This window comes from Neltuma alba, unplaced genomic scaffold (assembly GCF_004799145.2).
Source record: "Neltuma alba isolate B1F8T4 unplaced genomic scaffold, ASM479914v2 tig00010802_pilon, whole genome shotgun sequence".
Lineage (NCBI taxonomy): Eukaryota > Viridiplantae > Streptophyta > Magnoliopsida > Fabales > Fabaceae > Neltuma > Neltuma alba.
The window spans coordinates 618,774-641,206 of NW_021635616.1; the positions used below are offsets into that span (position 1 = coordinate 618,774).

The 22,433-nt window shown below is 37.0% G+C and overlaps 5 protein-coding genes and 1 non-coding gene across 7 annotated transcripts; 3 read left to right on the forward strand and 3 right to left on the reverse strand.

Annotated features, from left to right (window-relative positions):
* Positions 1-800: 800 nt before the first annotated feature.
* On the reverse strand, positions 801-2,361 carry LOC114759221 (pentatricopeptide repeat-containing protein At5g66520-like). The gene has a single exon (XM_028948351.1). It carries the CDS (start codon positions 2,342-2,344, stop codon positions 950-952), a length of 1,395 nt encoding a protein of 464 aa, XP_028804184.1. The 5' UTR covers positions 2,345-2,361; the 3' UTR covers positions 801-949.
* LOC114759223 (dephospho-CoA kinase) lies at positions 2,262-4,425 on the forward strand. The gene is made up of 4 exons (XM_028948353.1): positions 2,262-2,766; positions 2,998-3,132; positions 3,355-3,500; positions 3,916-4,425. Exons 2-4 carry the CDS (start codon positions 3,025-3,027, stop codon positions 4,364-4,366), a joined length of 705 nt encoding a protein of 234 aa, XP_028804186.1. The 5' UTR covers positions 2,262-2,766; positions 2,998-3,024; the 3' UTR covers positions 4,367-4,425.
* TRNAG-CCC (transfer RNA glycine (anticodon CCC)) lies at positions 2,502-2,572 on the reverse strand. The gene has a single exon. It is a non-coding gene; the product is annotated as a tRNA-Gly (tRNA).
* A 2,797-nt stretch (positions 4,426-7,222) lies between the features above and the next one.
* LOC114759222 (heavy metal-associated isoprenylated plant protein 36) lies at positions 7,223-9,433 on the forward strand. Its single transcript, XM_028948352.1, has 3 exons — positions 7,223-8,027; positions 8,146-8,221; positions 8,337-9,433. The coding sequence occupies exons 1-3, from the start codon at positions 7,974-7,976 to the stop codon at positions 9,086-9,088; spliced, it is 882 nt and encodes a 293-aa protein (XP_028804185.1). The 5' UTR covers positions 7,223-7,973; the 3' UTR covers positions 9,089-9,433.
* Positions 9,434-14,836: 5,403 nt separating this feature from the next.
* On the reverse strand, positions 14,837-16,718 carry LOC114759258 (heat shock factor-binding protein). Its single transcript, XM_028948412.1, has 5 exons — positions 16,602-16,718; positions 16,048-16,101; positions 15,758-15,781; positions 15,629-15,671; positions 14,837-15,165 (listed from the first exon to the last, which is right to left on the reverse strand). Exons 1-5 carry the CDS (start codon positions 16,602-16,604, stop codon positions 15,035-15,037), a joined length of 255 nt encoding a protein of 84 aa, XP_028804245.1. The 5' UTR covers positions 16,605-16,718; the 3' UTR covers positions 14,837-15,034.
* Positions 16,719-20,246: 3,528 nt separating this feature from the next.
* LOC114759257 (stress-related protein) lies at positions 20,247-21,603 on the forward strand. 2 transcript variants are annotated; one of them, XM_028948409.1, is made up of 3 exons: positions 20,247-20,379; positions 20,604-20,828; positions 20,901-21,603. In XM_028948409.1, exons 1-3 carry the CDS (start codon positions 20,341-20,343, stop codon positions 21,378-21,380), a joined length of 744 nt encoding a protein of 247 aa, XP_028804242.1. In that variant the 5' UTR covers positions 20,247-20,340; the 3' UTR covers positions 21,381-21,603. The 2 variants fall into 2 exon arrangements, with proteins under 2 accessions (XP_028804242.1, XP_028804244.1); XM_028948411.1 differs by having other exon boundaries at positions 20,247-20,373.
* The last annotated feature ends 830 nt before the right edge of the window (positions 21,604-22,433 follow it).

Sequence of the window (22,433 nt, forward strand, 5' to 3'; positions counted from 1 at the left end):
AAATTAAGAGAAGGATTGAAAAATAAGGGTAATAAATGGCATGTGTGGTTGGCAACCAAAAAAAAGAAAAGAAAAGAATGGGATGTGTGAAAAATAAGATAGATAAAATTGAACGGAGTTAAAGAAAAATAATATAAAAAATATTACTAACGTTTAACGATATTCTCCTCGAGCTTGCCCTTCAATGCAATGCAGAGAAAGCATGACGGGTTGGGTTACTTGGGTTGAAAGTATACAAGTCCGCTCACCGCAAGTAAACTGTCACAATCAGAGGAAGACGCTTGCTCACATAAATATAAGCCTCATTAATCAAATCAAAATATCAATCTCGAGCGTGTGCATAGTTGATTAATTATATGCGTTCTTGATATATACGGCAAGAGAATATCTGAGTCCAAGTGCTTGGCAGGGGACTGCTTTAGTGCTTTACCTTGGTGGATCTGCATCACCTCCCCACCATTCAATACTTGATGAACTCAGACTAGGAATCTGTTTGATCACGGCCCCATGTTACTGCCTGGGTAGCTGATATCACTGCAAAGACCAGCTTGGTCAAAGGTCCTTGCTATGGAAATCAAGGTAAAGCCATTTCAGTATGGGTATGCTCTGAAGGTTTAGAGATGAACAGAATAAAGCCACTTTGATGTTACTCGAATAAGTTATAAAATTATTTTACTCTGTCCCTGGGAACCATCTTCCATTTTGCATTCAATTTTTGCGATTGACTTCAGTAGAAAATGAAGTCTCTGGAGTAAATGCCAAATTATGTTAACTTCAAAATCTAATCATCAAGAATCAAGAAATATATACAGCTTAAAACACCATAGCTCAACAAAAAGGGCCGGCTAACTCCGTCTTTCAGTCTCTATACATGTCCTCACTTGTTTCATCGGACCGTAAGTATTCCATCCTAGTTAGCATTTATCTAAATGCTTTGAGAAATACAGCACTAAAAATTGGCGTGCTCTTTTGGTTCAGTCTGCACAGAACTAAACCCCAGGTCCTTGGTTAACCGTCTTTCTTTCATCATTTCCCGTACTTTTTCCGCATCCCACCATCTCCCCATCTCTGCATACAGATTTGACAGATGAATATAATAAGCAGAATTATGTGGCTCCAAATCTACGAGTTTTCTGGCTGCAAACTCGCTGAGCTCCAATTCCCCCTGAGATTTGGAACTGGCGAATAAGGATCCCCACATAGCTTTCGTAGGCTCAAAAGGCATATGTCTTGCGAATTCAAAAGCCTCTTCTACGCGCCCTGAACGTGCTAAGAGGTCGACCATACATGCATAGTGCTTGACATCAGGCGAAAATCCATACTTCCCATTAATCAAATAACTGAAAATCTGTTGTCCTATCTCTACCAGGCCTGAGTGGCTACAAGCCGAAAGGACTGTGACCAAAGTCACTTCATCTGCTCTTACTCCTTCCTCCTCCATTCTTTGAAACCACCAGATTGCTTCTTCGCCACTTTTAGCTGAAGCTAGTCCTTTAATAAGTGCATTCCAAGTAAATACATTTTTTTCCTTCATCAGGCTGAAAACTTCCAGCCCTTCGTCAGCTCTCCCGCATTTCGCATACATCTCAATTAACGCGGTCCCCAGTACAACGTCGAGTTCCCACCCATTTTTCTTTAGGATATTATGTATCCAGACACCCATTTCAATTGCACCAAATTTTGCACAAGCAGCCAAGGTATTTACCATCGTCACTCTGTTAGGCATTACACCCGCATATTGCATCTGTTCGAAGACAATTAACGCATCATCGTACTTCCCAGCATTTCGATAACCCATAATTAACACTGTCCATGACACAACATCCCTTTGAAGCATTTCATCAAACAGCTGTCGGCACAAGTCCATACGGCCACAAGATGCATAAACATCGAGAAGTGAGTTTTGAACATAAATATCGTTGAGATGACCCAGTTTTAAGACGTGAGTGTAGATGCATTGAACTTGTTTAAACTCACGGAAGTCGGATAAAGATTTGAAAAGGAAAGGGAAGGTGTAGTTATTAGGGCGAACAGAATTTTTATGCATCTGAAAGTATATGGCGAGAGGGGTATGAGGAATGTGAGAGTGAGCGAAGGCCCGGATGAGAGAATTGCAAACGAAAGTATTTGCTCTTGGAAGAAAGGTGAGCAGCAGAAAAGCGGAGTTGAGAAGACCCACGGATTGGCATGCAGTGATGAATTGGGAAGCAATGGTGCTGTCGGAATGGAGATTATGGATGATCAGTTGGGTTTGAATCTGGTGGAGTTGAGTTCGAGAAGCACAGGTGTTTAGCAGGGCAAAAATTCTATTTGTGAAAGCCCTGACCTCGGAAACCTGTCCCATCGTTATACGCAACTAATCTCCGAAGGTCGAACGAGATGGCCTCGATTATGTAGAGGAAGATTTGCCAGAAAAAGAAGCCCCTCTCATCCTCCCACAGGACGTCAGGATGAAAGAGGAAGAGAGTATTTTTAGCAGCGCCACAGAAAAAAGCTATAAATGCGCATCCGGGGAATCGAACCCTGGTCAGTACCGTGGGAGGGTACTATGATACCACTACACCAGATGCGCTTGTGGGAAAGAACTTGACATGGTATCTAAAAAGTTTGTAGTAATAACAGATCCTCCCCTTTAGCCCTCTCTTCTGCCTTAATTCCCTAGGCCCGAAATTCTGATCCGAACTCGTCTGCCCCTCTAAGCGCTTCGGCCTTTTCTTAAATCTTCGCTGGTGCTCTTGACCTCGTCTCCTCAGCTAATATATTCTGGTAATTTGGCTTTTTCTTCCATTCTGCTTTGTATCAAATGACTTGTGCATTTGTGCTGTTTTTTTTTTTTCCCCGGTGAACTTGTGCTGTTTTTATTAATTCTGATTTGTATCAAAACTTCGCAGTGTGCTGTTTCTAATTAAATTATATTTTTTAATCATTGGCACGAGTGGAAACCATTTACTCTTGACTCACTTTTTTGACCGGCTCAATGACTGGTCCGGTTTTCAGTATTTGGGGACTCCTCGACGAGTGACAATGAGAATTGTTGGACTTACCGGTGGAATATCTTCAGGGAAGAGCACTGTGTCTAATCTATTCAAATCTAATGGCATTCCGGTTGTAGATGCCGACGTCGTTGCCCGTGTATGTTTTTTGTTCTTTGTTCATTGACGTTTCAAAGTCTTAGATGGATCTTGAAACTAAAGTTTTGTTGCCCTTTGCATTGAAAAGAAGTCAGGTTTTAATGATTCTGACTTTTCTTTTCTTTGAACTGTATGAATGATTTTGAGTTGAAGGGAGATGATTGTATCGGGAGTTTTTAAAAAAAAAAAAAAATTGAGCGGGTTTGTTCGTGGTTACTTGTAGGCTGCATTAAATAAAGGCACTGGTGGGTGGAAAAAAGTTGTTGCAGCTTTCGGACAGGAAATTTTACTTGAGAATGGAGAAGTTAATAGGCCAAGACTTGGACAAATTGTTTTTTCTGATCCAGATAAGCGCCAACTTCTTAACAGGTAATGTTGCCTTTTGGTGCAGTTTTTGTATTTGACGTGAAACTTCTGATTTTCGCATTTTCATGGCTGATTGGTGGCCTCACATTTCTATGATTTCTTGCGTGGAAAAGATGCATATATATTTCGAGTGCAACGTGAGATTGAATTATTATATTTAAGTGAGAACTTTTATGGGCAATGGACGTTAATTAAGCATTAGTAGCTAGTAACTTCAATATAACAAACTGCTGCATATGTCGTAAGTTACATTATATTTTGTTATCAATTATTGGCCCTAGTCCAAAGTTCAATTTATATCTTAATTGCTAGGTTAGTACATGTCTTCCCTTGATTTTTGTGAGAAATCTTTGGAATTATTTTGTGTCTCAAGATGTATTGGGACCGGATTTTGAGTTTCAATTGTGATCTTTTCTAGATTGCTGGCTCCTTATATATCCTCTGGAATCTTTTGGGAAATAGTGAAGCTTTGGATGAAGGGTCATGAGATTATTGTTCTTGATGTCCCTCTGTTATTTGAGGCCAAGATGGACAAGTTGACAAAGCCCACTATTGTTGTTTGGGTTGATCCAGAAACGCAGATTCAACGACTCATGGCGAGAGACGGGACAAGTGAGGAGGATGCAAGGAACAGGATGAGCTCTCAAATGTCACTGGACGTAAAAAGGACTAAAGCAGACATAGTAATAGATAACACTGGTTCATTGGATGACTTGAATGAAAAGTTTCAGAAGGTCCTATTTGAGGTCTCAAAACCCTTGACATGGACTGAGTTCTGGCTTTCTAGGCAGGGAGCATTGACGGCTCTTGCTTTGGTCACCTCAGGTGTTCTTTTGTGCAGAAAGGCATTTAACATTGATGATTTGTAGCCGCTTGATTTACTTTGGGGTGTATTTCATATGACTACATAAATGTTGTTTCATATCAATCTTCTGAATTCTCCGACAAATACTGAAATATCAAGTTACTTGTGAAATTGATTAAAATTGATAGTAATTGTGAAATGCTTAATCAAATTACACGGTGGAGATATTATGCCTTTGGGGGAGGCTTGCTTCGCTCTTTTTATTTGCAAAAATATGCTCAGAAAATTAGGGTAAATACTTTTTAAAAGGGATGTGAAATGGTAAGTTTTCAAGTCTATGCGTACGTTGGTTGTTTCAACAAGTAGAGCCACGGCACGATCCTTTCTGTGGTGACACGAATTATGGAAATTGGGATGTGTTGGCCTTTTCATTCTGTAGACATATTGTGCATCAGTTTGACTTTGAAGTAACACAAACTGTCAGTGTGTTCGAATTGCCTCTGTCATTCGTTTTCTTTATCAAGTTATCAATTTATAATTAAACCCTTTTTTTGTTAATTGCATGAAATTTGAAGAATGGGCCACACTGTAGGCAGTTTTGTGAATAGTATAAGTTATTGTAATTGTATATTTTATAGAGGTTTTACACCCTTGATTAGGACCTTGTGGAGAAACATGCTTGAAATTTGAGATGCTCTGGTTTGGTCAGATCCTAGATTAAACAAGTTCAATGCAAGTCCAAACAATGAAAAATGTGATTTTTTTTTAGAAGCTGTGAAATGTGAAGGTTTTGAATAGCTCATGCCAGGATTTCTTTTGCTCTTCTTTGGCCGTTTGAAATGTTTTAATTTCGACCTCTGTGGTCTACTTAGCCAGCAATGAGATTAGAGGTCACATTATTATTTTAGCTTTAAAATTTCTGCCCTTCTGCGCATTGATTGATTATTGGCTAGTTCTGAAATTAGATGAGGATGACCCAGAAGAGAGGAATCAATGTCAGAAGGCACTTCTCTAAAGAAGCCAAAAATGTAATCAGCCTGCATATAGTTGGCGATGACTGAGTGTCCATTATTATGCTGTACCGTATTGATATGGATGTGGTTGTGCCGAATTATGTCTATTTTACTGGTTTGAAGACAGCCTACTACAGCTGCTACACTTTAGATTAAATTCCTTTTTCTCTCTTTCCTTTAGAGCTTGAGATATTCAACTGTATAAACTTTTGCATGCACACTTTAGGGTGCTGAATTATGTCTTTTTTCAAAAAAAAAAAAAAAAAAAAGGGAAAAAGGGTCCACCACTGACATGCATAAGCTCGTTTGCTTCTGGTTAGGGTTTCGTTTGCATTTAGGGGCATTTTACCAATTGCAATGCCACGAGAGATATTTCTTTATTGCTCATTCATTGCCTTTAAATATATATACTTTACCCTCAACCTTATCTCTAGTGAACTTCTCTTTCGTTGTTCCAGTTGGCAATAGGCATACTTTTTCCCTACTTTTAAGGTAAACCCAATTGGCAAATTTAAATTCGCTCTTGGAAACCGTCAAGTTAATCCATGTTGAGTTCCAATTGGGGTTAAAAGCGAATCTAATATGCAGTAGGTGCTTGGATATCAGAAAACGTCAGTGTTTGATGCATTCGTATGCTGTTTCATTAAACTCTGCTTATATCTGTGAATTTATTTGTTATCTAATATGAAACTTTCTCAGGAATGAATCGATCTTATGAGTTGGATTGGATTCAACAGCGGCTTGAATCATCCCATGGTTTTCCAATTCACTCGAGAACTAGCTGATATAAGTTGAGCTAGAAAACAATGCTTCCAGTCAGGGAATATATGTTCATGTATACTTCAACCCTTGAGTCATGTGTGAATACTCCAACCCCAGCTAATTTTTTTCTTGAGCCTTAACGTTTGAAAAAAGATTGAACTCACTATGGAAGAAAAATGGCTACTTTCATCAGTATCATAATCCATAATTGAATAGGGAAGTTTGCATCGTACCCAGGGTTGGCTTTCTCCTCACTTTTTCTTGAGCCTGTGATGTCAATGATGCATTTGGCTTCTGAAAATGGGCATGGGCGGTTGCAAGGGCGATGAACAGAATAGGATTTTAAAGTGATCAACTTCGGTTACATAAGGCTGCTCTTTCATTGCTGCGGGTGTTGTAAGTTCAGGATTCAGATGCTTTTGTACGATCAACCCAGGCCATCACCAAGCAAGTACCATGGGATGGTTAAAAATGGGCATGACATGGAGAAGCCGTATTACATTTTATGATTGGCCTTTTTAGTGGTTTGAAGCTTGGACGTTTGTAGTATACACATTTTGGCTTAACTTTATGCCTAACTCTTTAAAGTTCGTCTGCATAATATTTTATTTACAAATATGAAATCTGAGCGATGCCAGATTCGGAGTTACTTTTAGCAGCTATATGCATGTAAAAATCTCAAAACCATTGGTCTAATCCTAGATGTATCAGATAGCAGATTCTAGCCTAAATAACAGGCAGTTGTTTTAGAATTTAAGTAGGAGTACATTTCAGCTGATGCTTTATGTAATTTTCTTGCCCAACTCATTCATTTGTCGCGTGGGCTTGGTCAAATGACAAACATCCTGAATTGTTATTTTTGACCCCACCCTTCGGGCTCATTACTCTTTTCACTAAACTCATAACCATGGGTCTTAACCCGTGTTATTTGAAGCTTAATATTGATCATGCCGGTTTATATTTTGATTGGATGAGCATGAAACTATTAGGGTCCGTTTGGTATGATAGAAAATGAGAAGAGGGGAGGGGAGGAAAAATATCAAAAAGCTCAATTTAAAAAATTAGAAAAATGGGGTTAAGAGCTTTTAATTAATTTTTATTACTCTTTTATATTATTTTTTTTCTTTATTAAAATTTTGAAACCCCACTTCTCCAATTTTTTAAATAGAATTCATTAAAATTTTCCTTCTCCTCCTTTTGATTTCCCTCATACCAACTTAGCCTCTAAGCAGCACTTGGTGAGTGATGGACTGGTAGGAGGATTGTGGGGCCATGGAGAAGGACCCGATGCGAGAGGCTGGAAGGTGAAAAATGAGCTTGTACCAAAATTGATGAAGCCCTTAAAACCCTCTGATAATGACAAAATTAGATGCAAAGGAGGCCGTCGAAGTGGATACGAAGAACCTCTTGAACTCCTCACCTGTTTTTTACATCCTACGCAACTAAAGACGTGAAAATCAAACACTCGACTGAAAGCTTGATTTTATTTCCTTGGTGAGTATTCCAGAAGGGTCTATCAGAAACTCATGCGGGTGCATATGCTAGAAGCTCACCAATCCCAGCCCCACATTACATATTCTATCAGTGCTCACGTGACGTTGCTGATGTGTCATATTCATAAGCCTATTGGTTAGTTAATTAGAAGGAATTTAAGGTGGTGTGGTGCGACACCACATTCTCATACTTTTCTTGGACCTTTTAACTCGTGCTGCTTTCTCCTAATTTTTCCTTCCCTCTCAAAGCATCTTTACTCTCTCTCTCTCTCTCTCTCTCTCTCTGGACTCTGGTACGGAAGAGATGGGGCTCTACTGCATTGGCCTCTCTTCTCTTTAAACCTTTCGCTGAACGCCAAACTTCTCATCCCTTACATTACACTCCCTCCAACTAACTCTCCATATGGCAGCCAAGACAGTTGAAGAAGATCCTCCAGTAGAAGCTTTGAAATACCAGGTATAATCAACACCACAGCCTTCCTCTCTCAAATCCTCTTTTCTTTCACGTTCATCTCCTTGGTCAGTGTTCACTAATTTCGCTCCAACTTCCCTTGTATAATTACTCTATCATGCAGACGTGGGTGTTGAAAGTTTTAATCCACTGTGAAGGCTGCAAGAAGAAAGTCAAAAAGGTTCTTCAGGGAATTGATGGTAGTGCGGCAATATTTATAAGAATAATCTTACCGTGTGTTCATGATTACTAGTTCTCTTTGCTTGCAGTCTTAATTATGACATTGAATCATTGATCGCCATTCGTTGATTATAGGGGTTTATACCACTGAGGTTGATTCTCAACAACACAAGGTTACGGTGACTGGTAACGTGGACGCTAACATTTTAATCAAGAAGCTGGTAAGATCAGGCAAACTAGCAGAGCTATGTCCTTCAGAGAAGACCCAGAAGAAAGATAACAAGTCGAAATCCAAGGGAAGTGATAAGCAAAAGAAAGACCAAAAGAATAATGAACCGCTTGGCGATGACATTGATCAAAATGGTTTGGCTGATGATGAAGATACAGAGTCTTACAAAGAAGACAGTGAATGTGAGGATGCCGGCGGAGCAGATGCAGGTGGCGACAAGGGCAGTGGCGGCGGTGCTAAAAAGAAAAAGAAGAACAAGAACAAGAAAAAGGGCCAAAGCAAGGGAGATTCTCCCAACAATAACGGAGGCGGTCGAGAAAATATGATTGATGCTTTAGCCACACCACCACCGCCAAGTAAATCAGTCGGAAACACCCCCAACTTGGTTGCTTCTATGGCTGCCATGGATCTTGGTCCTCCGATTCAGCATGCCTATCCGTCGTACCCAACACCACCAGTGTACTATTCTCCTGCAATACCACAAGTATACGGTTTAAGCTATAACACAGCATACCCCACTTCTAGTGCTCAGTATTATGCCCCTCCCATGCATGCTTATGCTACATACTCTCACCTACAGCAGCCGCCGCCGCCTCCTGGTTGGATCAAGCGCTGTGATGACGACCATGAATATGAAGGTGGATGCTCTGTTATGTGAAGTCATGAACAACCAAGTGGCGGATATGAGTGCTGAGGGGTACTGTGGGGGGGGGGGGTGTTTAAGTTTCATAATATCCGCTGGGGAAAAAAACGAAAGAAAAGAGATTTGTTAATGTAAAAAGTTGGGAACAAAAATGAGCAGGGGTAGCTGATGGAGGCAAGTATGGAGGATCTTTAGTGTCTTGTCCTTTTATTAAAAAAAAAAAAAAAAAGTAGTGCATCTCTTTGGGGTTTTGCTTAAGAAAGGCCAATAGCTCCCTACTGATCTGCTACGGGCGGTGTAGGACCTTAAATCTACCTTTTCCTTTCAGCCTTATCTAAAAAGTAGATTCCTTGCACCAAAGTTTATGCCTTTTCTTTTCCTCTGTCGTGCCATTTGAATTAGCATTTCATGCATGCTAGTAGCCAATCGGTGTGAGGTTCTTAATTCAAGGTTTATTACATGAGATCAGATAAACTCATGAAAGTGGGATTAAAAAATACTATAAGAGGGGACTATATTTCCCAGTACTACATATATGAGTTTGTCCAATATTATGTAACAAACAGTTTATTGTGTTAAATACTTTTTTGATAGATTTTTTTTTTAATATCAATCCCTGGCTCTTATATTTAATATTGCGAAACAAACTATACCTAAGAGTTAAAAGAGTGCAAATGTTTGACAATTTGCTTCCCCGGTAACCTCCACTGTCTTTCCTACTCACCTTCAAAAATTCCGGGAAGCTCCAATAAATAAACAGCAAACGAAACTAGTGGAAAAAACAAAAGAAAAAAACTTAGAGCTTCTTTGTTTTTGTTCTTTATTATCTTGTTCTTAAAACAATTTTATACAATTGTTTCTTGAAACAAGTTTTGAAAACAGAAAACAAAAGAATTTGCTTGTATAATAATTCTAAAATCACACTTGGTAGGTAACAGTTGTTGCTGGTAATAATAAGTGGTGGATTGTAAATAAGAAAAGAAGAAAATTTCTTAAAATTTTTCAAAACACAAAAACAAAAACAAGAAAAAATATGAAAGTTGTTTTGATTTTTTATTTTTAAAAATATGTTACTGTTTTTTGTTTTTTAAAACAATCAACTAAAAACAAATTATTAAACAAGTTTTTTTATTTTTCTGTTTTTTTAAAAAAATTGTTTTCAAAACAAGAAACCAAACAAACCCTTAATGTTCAATGCAATTTTGATTTGTACTTGGAACATGATAAATGCTATTTGATTTTTTTCCCCCGACCAAAATGTATAGAACGTATAATTTAATTGAAAATAATCGATATGCTGTAAAAATTAAAACTTATTGTGTCGTTAATAGAAAGCCATGTTCTTATCAAGTTTTCGTCAATAATATAATATAATGTTAAGAATATCGTACACACACAAACCCCTTTTAATAAAAAGTAAAACATGGCGTTTAAAAGCTGTCCTCTATGTGCACTGTAGATGCGAAAATGGTGCCGTAAGAATTACTGGGTTCCTTATCTGCTGTGTGCTGAGAAGATCATGTCTTAGAAACGGTCGAATTAAGAAGCATCTGGAGTTTCATCTGCAGGGACTACAGCAATAGTAGGTCGGAGCGGAACGATTTAAGAATATATATGAATGGATCCATGGAGAAGATGACAAGGTGCCATCCTTTGAAAAACACAAGAAAAACAAAGCGAATAGGCACGTTATGCGCAGTTAAGTTCATTTCCTAAAAGGAAAAGGACCCAAAGAGAATCAAAGATGAAATGGAAGAAAGCAACACAGGTTCCCCTTGCCAATGAAGCTTGCTTTATGTTTGATGAAGACATATCTCATACTTCAAATTCACGTAGGATTATTGACGTGATTATTCTATTAACGGGGACATTTGTTAGGTTTTTCGTAGACCCATGTTGGGTTATGATACCCTTTTCTTTTCGCCAGACAGATATCCTCCTATCGGGTCAAACAGTAAATATGAGTTTTTTTAATGAATATTTCATGTTATAAAAAACTAATCATTTTTGTTAGATCTAGGGGGTGTTTGGCAAAACCAAAACCTAGGTTTCAGAATCACTTTTCCGCAAAATGAGATAACTTCCTCCACATATTTACTTCGTAATCCGTAAAAGCACTTCTGAAACAATGGTTTGGTTTCTATCCAAACACCCTCCTAATCCCGTTAATCGTCAGGGACTGTTTCATTTCCTTACATCACTACAACCTTGGGCCGTGGGATAAATGGGCCACGTCATGAGATCTGTGGCAGAGTCCGAACCATTTCGTAAACTTCCTGATTTGTTGGGTGTTGCCCAAGGGTTTCGAGTTTCCTGCCGTAGGATCTGCCCTCTTGGTGGGCAGATCAGGAAAGTTATCATTCTATCCCCAAGAAGACGAAGAAGAGGAAGGAGAGTTAATTATTTTAGATAAACAAAGAAAACACGCGAGGCAGAATCATAACGACACGAGGATTGGCTGATTGGGACGGGTTTATCTTTTTTTTTTTTTTTAAATTGCCAAGGGACGTGTATATCTAATCTAACGTATTCCATACTATACTTTTCTGCATATATTTTCTTTTTTTATATTTTGAATTTTGATAATTACTTGATTTTCCTCTTTATTCTATATTCTCTTTCTTTTGAAGAGGGCCGCGAAGCAATAAGCTATTGGGAGATTCTTTCTTGATTGGTCTTATCATCAAACAAGAATAGGCCGTTGGGAGACTTTCAGCGTTGCGCCTGGCCGATAAGTGGTTTAATGGCATTGGATGACTTATCTAGTTCTTTTTTAAAAAAAAAAAAAAGATTATCCAGAGAATTTATGCTGATCTTGGCTGTAAATTTTTTAGTTTTTATACTGTCATTACGCGGAATGGAATTTACTAAAGTGAGTGAAAGAGACAGTGAAAGAATCTAATAAAGTATATCTTTATTTCTTTTGTTGATGTTGGCAAAAGGACAAAAAGGAATTTGTCCTGAAACTATTGTAATTTTCTTTAAAGGAAAACAGTAACATGCAAAGGAGAAACCCGTATTTATTGTGAAAAATGTATGAATCCAGAATTAAAAAAGTTTTGTAGGCAAAAATAAAATTAAAAAAGTTTTAATAAAAGATACTCCTCTGATCCTATAAATCCTATTTATATAGCAGAGAAAGAAAATATGTTTGATCTTCTTTGTATGGCATTGAAAGAAATTTTTTATATGGATATACAATTTTATCCTTCATTTATTATTGTCTTAACTTTATTTACATAAGGTATAATATATAGTAAATAGCGATAAAATTTAAAAAATGTCGAATTTAAAATAAAATTCAATAAAGTTTAAGATTCTTTATATTAAAAGTAACTTATAAATAGAAAAAAAAATATATAATGAACCCATATAGAATAATTTTAAAGTAATCTTTTAATCATAATTTATAAAATATGAGATAAGTATGTTAAAAAATTTTATCTTAATTTATATAAAATATATTTATAAATAATTTTGATGGTGATGGGAAACAGGACGGGGCCAAGGTCGCTATTAATAATGACGCCGAGAGTGGAGATGATCTGTAATCCAAATTCATAAGGAATCTGGCCCCACCAACTAAGCACCGAGGGATTGTCACCTTAGCGGCATCTCACGATATTTGGCTATATATAGACCCAACGGTTCTGATCTTCATTTCTAATATCCCGGCCTCATAATCGCAGTCTCTCACCATGGCTAGGATGAAACCTCATCCTGTCTCCGGCGAAGCTTCTCGTCCCAACGACTCCACCAAGTCTATTGGCGACAGGCTCCGACAAGTCTTCGAGGCCGCCGTGGTGGCCGTCACCGCCGACTCTCTGAAGCAGCCAAGGCTTCTTATGCGTTATCAAAATGAGAGAAGGGGATGTAACCACCGTGCCCGTGCAGACGACCCGATTAGAACCTTGATGTTCTTGGGATCTTGGAGTCACACTTGAAGCATCGATCAAAACCAAACCACTTCTTGTTGAAACTCTTAAAAGTGAAGTAAATTTTGGACGATGCATCTATGGAAAACACAATCCAAGCAAATGGTGTACTATATTGTCAAATAAACGCAGCAGATGATGTAAATATACTTATCGGGCTTTAACAATAACAGGCACGGGCGCCTCGTTCAAGTTAATTTCTGCATCATCTATAACTTAATTGATTGCATAATGTATACAGTATATGTGCTACTCAAATAATCACGCATATTTAGTTAAAAAAGGTTTGTCGCCTATGGATGGATTCTAGACTTGTAAATTGGAGTTGTAGTTTATGGGTGTAGTTCTATATTATTTTGCCGTTAGTTCTCTTGTGCGCTTCTCCCTTGCCCTTTCTTGAGCTAATTTTAATTCCCTATTTGGGATTCTAGTCCGTTCGTGTTTCTGGAGGTATCTCCCACGTGCATTATCCGCTGCGTAAAAGAAGAATTACGAGAAAGTAATTGATGATTACCTATCTTGCAATTTGTAAATCAGTGATTAGTATCAACTGAGCATTTGCAGCTTTTTTGTAATTGTAACAAATTCGGTTGCGAAAAACTCCCGTTGAGCTTTGCCTTCTTTCTCAGAAACTGGGCAAGGTGAAGACGTGGGGTGATCCCGGCGAGTAAACTTCAGCCGAGACACGGATGTATGACGCAATGGTTTTATCACGTACTAGTGTCTTCAGGCGATGAGAAAGTGATTATTCTTAAAGCAATCGTTCTCGAGAAATTTGGCAAAAAGAAGAGAAACGCTGGTGGTTGAAGAATTATTCTGCGTGAGGGCTCAAATTTTGAGCAATTCAAACACCCCCTTCTTTTTTTTTTTTTTTTGTGGTGAATGTAGTGAAACATTTTAGATGCTTAAATTCACGTGCTTCATATATGTCTGTTAAATAAAAACAAAGCATGCATATTTTAAGTTTTAAAAAAATTAACAAAAAATGATTCGATCAATAAAAATGTAACTTCCAAAAGGCATAGCATTCAAATCCGCGTGGATACAACGATACAATACTAGAACTTCATTAGGCAGATAAATTTCTATTTTCTGATTTGATTAGTATAAAATATGAGTGTTTAGATTATTTAATAAGTGTTTTTAAAAAACACTTTTAAAATTATAATTTTGTTTCTGCCAAACACCTCCTAAGTCTAAATACTCATGTTTCTTGTATCTCAAAGCATTGTACTATTGTTTTCATGAAAGGAAGAAACATACAGTAAGGTTGAAGATTTTGCGATTAGAGATGCCATTGTTACCATCGCAGGCATTATAAGTTTCGAGATATGACTCTCTTTATATATGTATCTCAGATTTTGTAAATTATAATTAAAAATCCACTTATAAATCATTATAAATAAGTCATAATTTAAGAAAATAAGTATCTACCATCAGTGAAGCAAATTTGACGATCTTCTTTTGATTAAGAGAGAGAGAGAGAGAGAGAGAGAAGACGCTCTTCCCAAAATATACCTCACACAGTCCAAATACTAGCTAATAGAATAGTCGTTTCTTTCCAATGAATAGGTTTACGGGTCGCGGCCCTAGAAACTACCAAAATACTGTCCCCTCTAAACATCAAATATGTTATATGTCGACTTGCTAGAACTCAAACTAGAGCGACAGTAGCACTGATAGCTCAGTTCTTGCTCGGGATTTGGGAGAAGTTTCAAAATAGTCGCAACATATGAAATACGGAAGTATCAAGTATCTTAATTGGTCCTCCACACTAATAGATCTCAATCAAGCCCATGTCAAATGGGAAACACAACCACTTAACCAGTTTTTAGTCAGCAAAACTGGTTTCTCTTTACGAGCAGTAAAATAATTAGATACAAAGGAGCACACTCTTGGTCACGTTTCTTAGTGCTTGATGAACCACTACGCATACGGAGATAGACGCCACAATACTAAAATCCTGATGTAACGCAAGAAAATAAGGAAAAGCACTTTAACAGGCGCACACTCTTGGTCACATGACTTAAGAAGATCCCTCTTCTTGCTTTGGCTTAGCAGGCGCCGCAGGTGATGGTGAGCCCTCCACGCCCATCTCCGCTTTAAGGTCATTGATGCTTTGCTCCAACTCGTTTATACGGTTTCCCATCTCATCAAGTGCATTGACGTCAAGGAAAACATTTCAGCATGATAGGAATTCACGCCACAATATCATGTTATAAAATAGATATCAATAAAATCCCGCCTAGACCGATTAATTTAGCGAGCCAGAAATTTTGCAATTATGCAGTTGCACTATACCACTTCCGTGATTGGTCATACAGGATAACATGTCATTGCTTTGGGCACTAATACCTCACAATCAAATACAGAGAAATTCCGTTTAAGTTCTGAACAAAAGTTTTGATGATTTTTGTTAAAAAGAACAAGATTCTAATGTTAAGTGTAGGTTCATGGACTGTAAGCTACTTTAGTCTTCTATCATCTAACCTCCTCCTCATATTGTTTCTAGAAAATTAAAATTAAAAGAAATCAGCACATCTTCTGCGCCCAAGAAAAATAACAACAAAACCCAAACACACATAGTAGCAAATATACTGCCATAACTTAAAAAGGATATTCTTTGTGACTATGGAATCTGACATAGTCTGGAACCTAGTTTGCTGGGAAAAAGAAGTCTCGTTAGCAATAGGTGAATATACTCTGATAACCAACAACGAATAATAAGAGCCTACACTAAATAGCTCACCATCTGCTGAAGAAGGTTCTGCACCTGAAATGGAAAAGGGCCATATAAGAGTCAGAATTAATTCACATAAAAGCACATAAAAATATAATATAAGCAAAAGCTTTCCCACTTCTACATCAAACACATCAATTTGCCAGAAGACAATCCCTCGATAATAATGGATTCAAATGCCAAATAAACCAGCTTGAGAAATACGAGGTGCTACAATATCAGTTACTGATGGACTTGACATTAACAAATGCAACTATAGAAAACCACTAATCCTTCATATTGTAGAGCTGACAACTTACAAAGGCTGTCATATCTGCAGTGCTCTGCTTTGGATCTTCGGAGTCATGCCCATCCTGTCATAAGAAGGGTTGGTTTGGAGGGGCTATGGTCAGAAAGCCAACCAAAAAATGCCCATATTGAATTACAAAAACTCGTCACTCATTGACAGGGATCAGATTACAAGCAAAAACTTAACTAGTGAAATAGAGTTTAAATCAAGAGTATTCTTGCAATAGGCTAAAATAGAGAAGCGGCCGCACAAAAGGGAAAAAAGATGAACAACCCAAAGATCCAACAAGTGGAGATTTGAATCAAGGCAGATATATGAAATCCCAAATGCTTGCTTAGTCTTTAATTACCAACAAGATCGAAAATCAACCCCGATTCGGTGACTAGGCCCTAAATATAGATAAAAGCGGACCAAGGACAGAATCAGGGGCTCAAGGCGCATGCATTTAATCGGATTGTACATAAAATATGTAAACCCTAACTGCCATCAGGAATCACACTGCGAAAAACGAAGAAGAGGAAACAGATCAGGTGAAAAAATGAAATGAGGGTTAGAAGTCCAAACCATGATCAATGCAGATGGAATTTCTACAACGGCTCCTGAACTCCCCGGAGACCAAAAATGCTCTTAAGTCACGAAATGAGCGAGGGGATTCACCAAGGACGCATTGGATTCATATAACAACGAGCCTCAGGAACCCAACGGGTCAGATAATTACAAAACTGCCCCTGTTTTCTTTTCAGGAGAAGTATTGCTGCTGGCCACTTTATCTTAATAAATGGTACTCCCGCGGCACTCCATTCAAATGTTTTTAAATATGATTCTATATCAATTATCAATTATTCTTTAAAAAAATAATCTAAAAATACCGCTTGAATTTGAAAATATCAAAAGGGTGATTCTTACTATTCTCATAAAGACATTCCGTTCTTGTAAATATTTTGATATATTAATATTACCTATCTGTTATTCTAAAATTTAATTGATATTTTTGTGGTCATTTTCTCATCATTCTGTACTATAAAAATTCAAATTTTAAATTTTCGGTAGTTAGGCAGATAATGATGTTATCACTTTTACGTCTGTGAGGAGTTTGGATTAGCTTTTTCAAAATGATTTTACGAATTTTGATGTGAACATGTAAATGAAAAAATTATGTCTCGATTTATTACAAAAATATTTTAAAATTTTTCTATGGCTTTCAAGACAGAATGCCATTACTCGTGGATTGCCGTGTGGAAAGAAATAAAATTTAAATAAAATACATCAACCTTTCTTTTTTTTAACTTAAATTACAAAAACCTTTCTTTTATTTTAAAGACTTATATGGACCTTTCTTAAAATTAAAATATACATTGCACAAACCTTTTTTGTAGTTTTTAGATTAAATTCCCATCCATCCATTCGTTAATTGACCATTAAATTATAGGATTGACCCGTTATTTTGACCAAATTACCCTTTCTTAATGCAAATATTCCTTAATAATTATCACTTAATGACATGTCATACATCTTTATTTGAAATTAAAAAAATAATTTTAATAGATATTTTAATATTTTTGTTATACTATTGAATTGGTTACCTATTATAAATTTTATTAATTTTATAAATATAAATTTTTATTTTACAATAAATCCTGCTTAGTTATTTAAACTTACTTGTAATGTAATTTTTTAAATATATATTAGTAAAAAATGTTTTGTAATTGTATATATGTATTTTCAATAAAATTATAAAGTTATGTCTTGATTTATTAAATTTAGTAAAATATTAAATAGATTATTAAAAAATATTAATATTAAAAGATAAACTACAGATTTAATATAATGAGAGGTAAAATAGGAAACAAGATTTATTCTAATATTTTTAATTAAAAAACATGCGTAAAAAATCTATTCAAAATATTCCTTAACAGTGTTAATAGTTTGAACTAAAATATATATTATCAAAATAAAAGGGAGGTTCGTGTAATTAAGTCAAAACAGAATGATGGTCATAATATTTTACTCTAAAATTTATCATGCCTCGTATTGCATCAAGTTTTTTCTTGGGCCTCGATTAGCTTGGTAAGTTGGACTCAAAAATTGCCATTCATTTCTCGAGGGTTGGGTTTAGCGGAAAGAGCTAATCCTCATAACGTGACGAATTAATATTTAAATCTTCACTGAGAGAGGTGTCTACATTTAGTATCTGATATTACCTCAAATAGGATTGTCTCTAATAAATGGATACCTATATTTTAGCAAAAAAAATTGCCATTCATGCGAAACAATTGGAGAGTGTTCGCCGGGGCAATCTTTGTTGAAATTCACATTCCGGTTCCTGCATAATTTGTAATCTTATTTTAATTTTCATCGTTGCTATAATCCTTTAACTTTTCCGGGCCAGAAGACATAAGTTAACTAATTTAGAAAGATTAAGACCCTGTTTGTCATCATGTTTAAAATTACTAAACCAATACAAAACTTATATCACATACTTATCTTGTAATTCATAAACCATGACTAAAAAGTTACTTATAAGCCATTTCAAATAGGTTATAAGAAAATTAGTTGAGCTAATTATTTGTAATAAATAGGCGTGTCTTTCTTAAAATATTCTTACTAATATTATATACTACCTTCAGTCCTTAATATAAGACTTTGTTTGACTTTTATTTTGATTCTAAATATAAGATCCAAATCTATTTTGTCTCTCATATTTATGTATTGTTTTTAAAGGTAGTTCTTCTAGCAATAGTGATTCTAATCAGTACACTTGATTAGCAAGGATATTTTAGAAAAGACAACATTTATTTGTTACAAATAACTAACTTAATTTCTTCAAATTAGTTAATTAATTCTTATAATTAGGATCGGAGGCAGTATTAACTAAAACTACCATTTGATTAAATATTTAACATATATAGCTATTATAATGACAACTTTAAAAAATTAAATAAGTATTAAAAATAAAATAAATTAGACTCTAATATTTAAAGCCAAATTGAATGTTAAGTTGGTTTTTATATTAAACACCGGATGTGGTGATTCTCTAGTATGTAAAGAAAAGAAACTCGAGAGATATTTCCTTCACTGACCTTGATTAGAGTCTGCCGAAACCGTTTTTGCCAGGGGTTTTAATACGAATAAAATAAAATTGTCCTTCATGGTGATTTATCTTGGGCATATTAATAGTTGGGTTGGGCAGACCGCAGACCCAGCCCACTGTGAATGCGGGCAGAGAAGCAATCCTGAGAAAAATGCTGTCTGAAGGACATATTTCAGCACATCTCCACCCAACGAGAAAAGTGAAGGATCATTTGGAATGGCATTAGAAGCCTTTTAATAAATGATAAATTTTCTCCAACAAGCTAGAGACAGATATTTCTGATTCTCGTATACTTTTAATATAAAACTCAATTAATTAATTTAAAAGAATTAAAAAAATTAAAGCACATGTTACATGATTTATATGAAATTATTAGATCGCATGTAAGTTTACAAATTGGACAAATTAATTTTAAAATATAAATCCTTCTAAGTAATTTTTTAATTTTCCTAATCTTTATAAATTAACCAAGTGGGTAACAGGAGCTAGTAGTAAATTTCACTGCATCAAAATAAAATAAATAATAAATATAGGATAAATATATGGGAAAATTAGTAAAAATTTCTGTTTGAAAATTTAATCGGCTGAAAGAACCTCAATTTAAATGAGTGTAATTTAACCTGTGAATGTAACACATCTTTTGCTATGTATAACATATTATTAATAATGCGTAATAATCATCAACAGGAAAAGCAAGTCACACAAAATTTTTAAATATGGTTTTTTTTTTAACTAATTTTTCTAAACAAGCCGATGGGCCTAGCCATCTTAACATTCGTTCCACAGCCCATGCTCGTTCAGCTTTTCATGCCATGTGCCACGTGCCAAATACCCCATTCCTCCGCTTGACATGCAAATAAAGCTTGTGATCCGGTAGCTCCACGTTTCGATATCTCCCTGACCCCCCCAGCTCCTTCAATGACACGTGGCAGCGTGGCCATCGTTGCACGTTTGCCCAGTGGCACGCAGAGGCGGAGAGTGGCCCCCCATCTTGACTCTTTTGACCTCCCAGTTCACGCATGACTGCCACGTAGAATTCTCAATGGCCCTCGAGATCATCGCCAGGCCAAGGATCGATATAAAATGGCGGACTCGTTGTAACGCTCCTTCTCGTCCCCTCCTTTTCAGGCCATCTCTGAATCTCCGTATTCCTCGACTCTGGATCTCCCAGGGAAATCAGCCATACAAGCGATTGCAACAAGGAAACAGAACATGGCAGAATCCGAAGGCAATCGTCCGGATCTAGTACAAGTCTCTTCCCCATTTCTGTATCTTTTCTGGAAGTTTCTATTGTCATTTGCTCCTTTTAGTTTGCATTTACGGTCGTCGAGAAACGAAACTGGGGTTTATATCCAATGATGCTCATATAATGGTTCGATAATTGAATCAAACAAACCAACCATCGTCGAATGTATCTCAATTTACGATGATCTGTTTTTCTTCTCTGCTTGTCTCAAATTTCCCCCTTGTCTCAGGACCAGGAAAAAGAGGGAACTTTGAAGTATCTGGATTTCGTTCGAGTGGCATCGATCTATGCCACTGTTTACCTCTCAAACTTCTATGCATATGCCAAAGAAAATTCTGGTCCGTTAAAGCAGGGAGTTGAGACAGTGGAAGGAACCGTCAAGACCGTGGTCGGACCTATTCATGAGATGTTCCACGACGTTCCATTCAAGCTCCTCATTTTTGCTGATCGTCAGGTTAGCAATGTTCCGTTGGTCTTGGATCGTTATTTCATGGATACTTTATGGCTAATCACGATCTGTATGCAGGTAGACAAGTCCGTAATCGAGGTGGAACGCCATGTGCCCTCATTATTAAAGCACGCATCGAGCCATACTATTACTGTGGCGCAGAAGGCTCCAGATGTCGCTCGAACTATCGCATCGGAAATACGACGCGACGGGGTGCTGGACGCCACAAAAAGCATAACGAAGAATGTCTACTCTAAGTACGAGCCAGCGGCTAAGGAGCTTTACTCGAAGTACGAGCCGTTGGCTGAGCACTATGCGGTATCAACTTGGCGCACGCTGAATCGGCTTCCGCTCTTCCCACAAGTGGCTGAACTTGCCATTCCCACGGCGGCGGACTGGTCGGAGAAGTATAATCGGGCTGTTTCTTATATGGCATCAAGGAACTACACAGCGGCAACATACCTGCCGCTGATTCCGAAAGATCGGATCGCTAAAATCTTTGAGGACAGCCCAAGTGTGTCAACCAATGGTGAAGGAACCTCCTCGGCGGCACAATAATGAGCCATCGGTTATGCCAATTTGGTGGTTTATTACGAGCCCAGGTTTCTTTGCTAATTACCTGCTGCGAAGCATTTCTCGTGCCCTTTCTTTCTCAATAGCTCTTTTGATCCAGTTCCAATGAATTAGTTTTGTGCTACTCAGTAGGCTCCTTGGGTAATGGTTACTTTCTCGGGGGAGCATATTTACTGCTTTATTTGTTCTTTTGTTAACACTAAACCAACTGCAATCTCTGACGCCTTAAGGGCGTGCGCATTTACATTGCCCTCCACGCCAAAAATATTGTGATATCTCATATCTGTAGCTTAGCCCTCTCGATACGTGAGTCTAATCAAAACATTAAGTCCAGAGTAATGAAGTTGAAGGCTCTCGCACGATGCCCCTCTTGAAACCTTTCTCTCAGTGATTTGGAACCTCCTTTCTTCCAACCCCCCTCCCTTTTTTCTGTTTTTTTCCCAGACAGAAGCTCCTTTCTTTCATTCTCACACAACAGAGTAATTGACAAGCCAGTGTAGTGAGTGTTTTGTCGCGTTAAGCTGATTGGTTATATACATGCTCTGACCGTTTAATTATTTTTTCTGAGGATTAATTCCAAGCTCGCTGTCATGCAGCCTCCACACAATTTTTCTTTGGTCAGCGGTCGTCCCCTGATTTTATACTTTATAATAATCGCGCAGAGTAGTATTTAACGATTCTTTAACTTTTAAGCTGAGTTTTTAAATTAGATGCCTGCAAGTGAAAGTTGCAACTTAAGATCCCACAGAAAAATAAAATAAAAATAAAAATGTTACTCGCATGTACTAAACACTCCGTCATACTCAACGAGGGTGAACGAGCATATAAATTCATATATTAAGGGAGTGTTTGGAAGCACCCAGAAGTGCTTCTCAAAAATACTTTTCCGTAAAATGAGACAAACTCCTTCACATATTTATCTCGTATACCGTAAAAACACTTTTAAAACTATAGTTTGGTTTTTATCTAAACACCCCTTAAAACGTTATAGCCTCAGGGAATGAGTTGTGTTTATTGCTTTCCGTGGCCCAAAAAAGA

What these genes read in the sequence shown, in the direction of transcription:
- LOC114759221 (XM_028948351.1), bottom strand. Translation starts at nt 2,344, where the DNA reads ATGGGACAGGTTTCCGAGGTCAGGGCTTTCACAAATAGAATTTTTGCC.
- LOC114759223 (XM_028948353.1), top strand. Translation starts at nt 3,025, where the DNA reads ATGAGAATTGTTGGACTTACCGGTGGAATATCTTCAGGGAAGAGCACT. An exon ending in ATGCCGACGTCGTTGCCCGT is followed by an intron (nt 3,133 to 3,354) that starts GTATGTTTTTTG and finishes GGTTACTTGTAG; the next exon opens with GCTGCATTAAATAAAGGCAC. An exon ending in AAGCGCCAACTTCTTAACAG is followed by an intron (nt 3,501 to 3,915) that starts GTAATGTTGCCT and finishes GATCTTTTCTAG; the next exon opens with ATTGCTGGCTCCTTATATAT.
- LOC114759222 (XM_028948352.1), top strand. Translation starts at nt 7,974, where the DNA reads ATGGCAGCCAAGACAGTTGAAGAAGATCCTCCAGTAGAAGCTTTGAAA. An exon ending in TAGAAGCTTTGAAATACCAG is followed by an intron (nt 8,028 to 8,145) that starts GTATAATCAACA and finishes TCTATCATGCAG; the next exon opens with ACGTGGGTGTTGAAAGTTTT. An exon ending in GGTTCTTCAGGGAATTGATG is followed by an intron (nt 8,222 to 8,336) that starts GTAGTGCGGCAA and finishes CGTTGATTATAG; the next exon opens with GGGTTTATACCACTGAGGTT.
- LOC114759258 (XM_028948412.1), bottom strand. An exon ending in AGAACCTTCTTCAGCAGATG is followed by an intron (nt 15,672 to 15,757) that starts GTGAGCTATTTA and finishes TCTTTTTCCCAG; the next exon opens with CAAACTAGGTTCCAGACTAT. An exon ending in AGATTCCATAGTCACAAAGA is followed by an intron (nt 15,166 to 15,628) that starts ATATCCTTTTTA and finishes ACGTCAATGCAC; the next exon opens with TTGATGAGATGGGAAACCGT.
- LOC114759257 (XM_028948409.1), top strand. Translation starts at nt 20,341, where the DNA reads ATGGCAGAATCCGAAGGCAATCGTCCGGATCTAGTACAA. An exon ending in ATCGTCCGGATCTAGTACAA is followed by an intron (nt 20,380 to 20,603) that starts GTCTCTTCCCCA and finishes CCCTTGTCTCAG; the next exon opens with GACCAGGAAAAAGAGGGAAC. An exon ending in TCATTTTTGCTGATCGTCAG is followed by an intron (nt 20,829 to 20,900) that starts GTTAGCAATGTT and finishes ATCTGTATGCAG; the next exon opens with GTAGACAAGTCCGTAATCGA.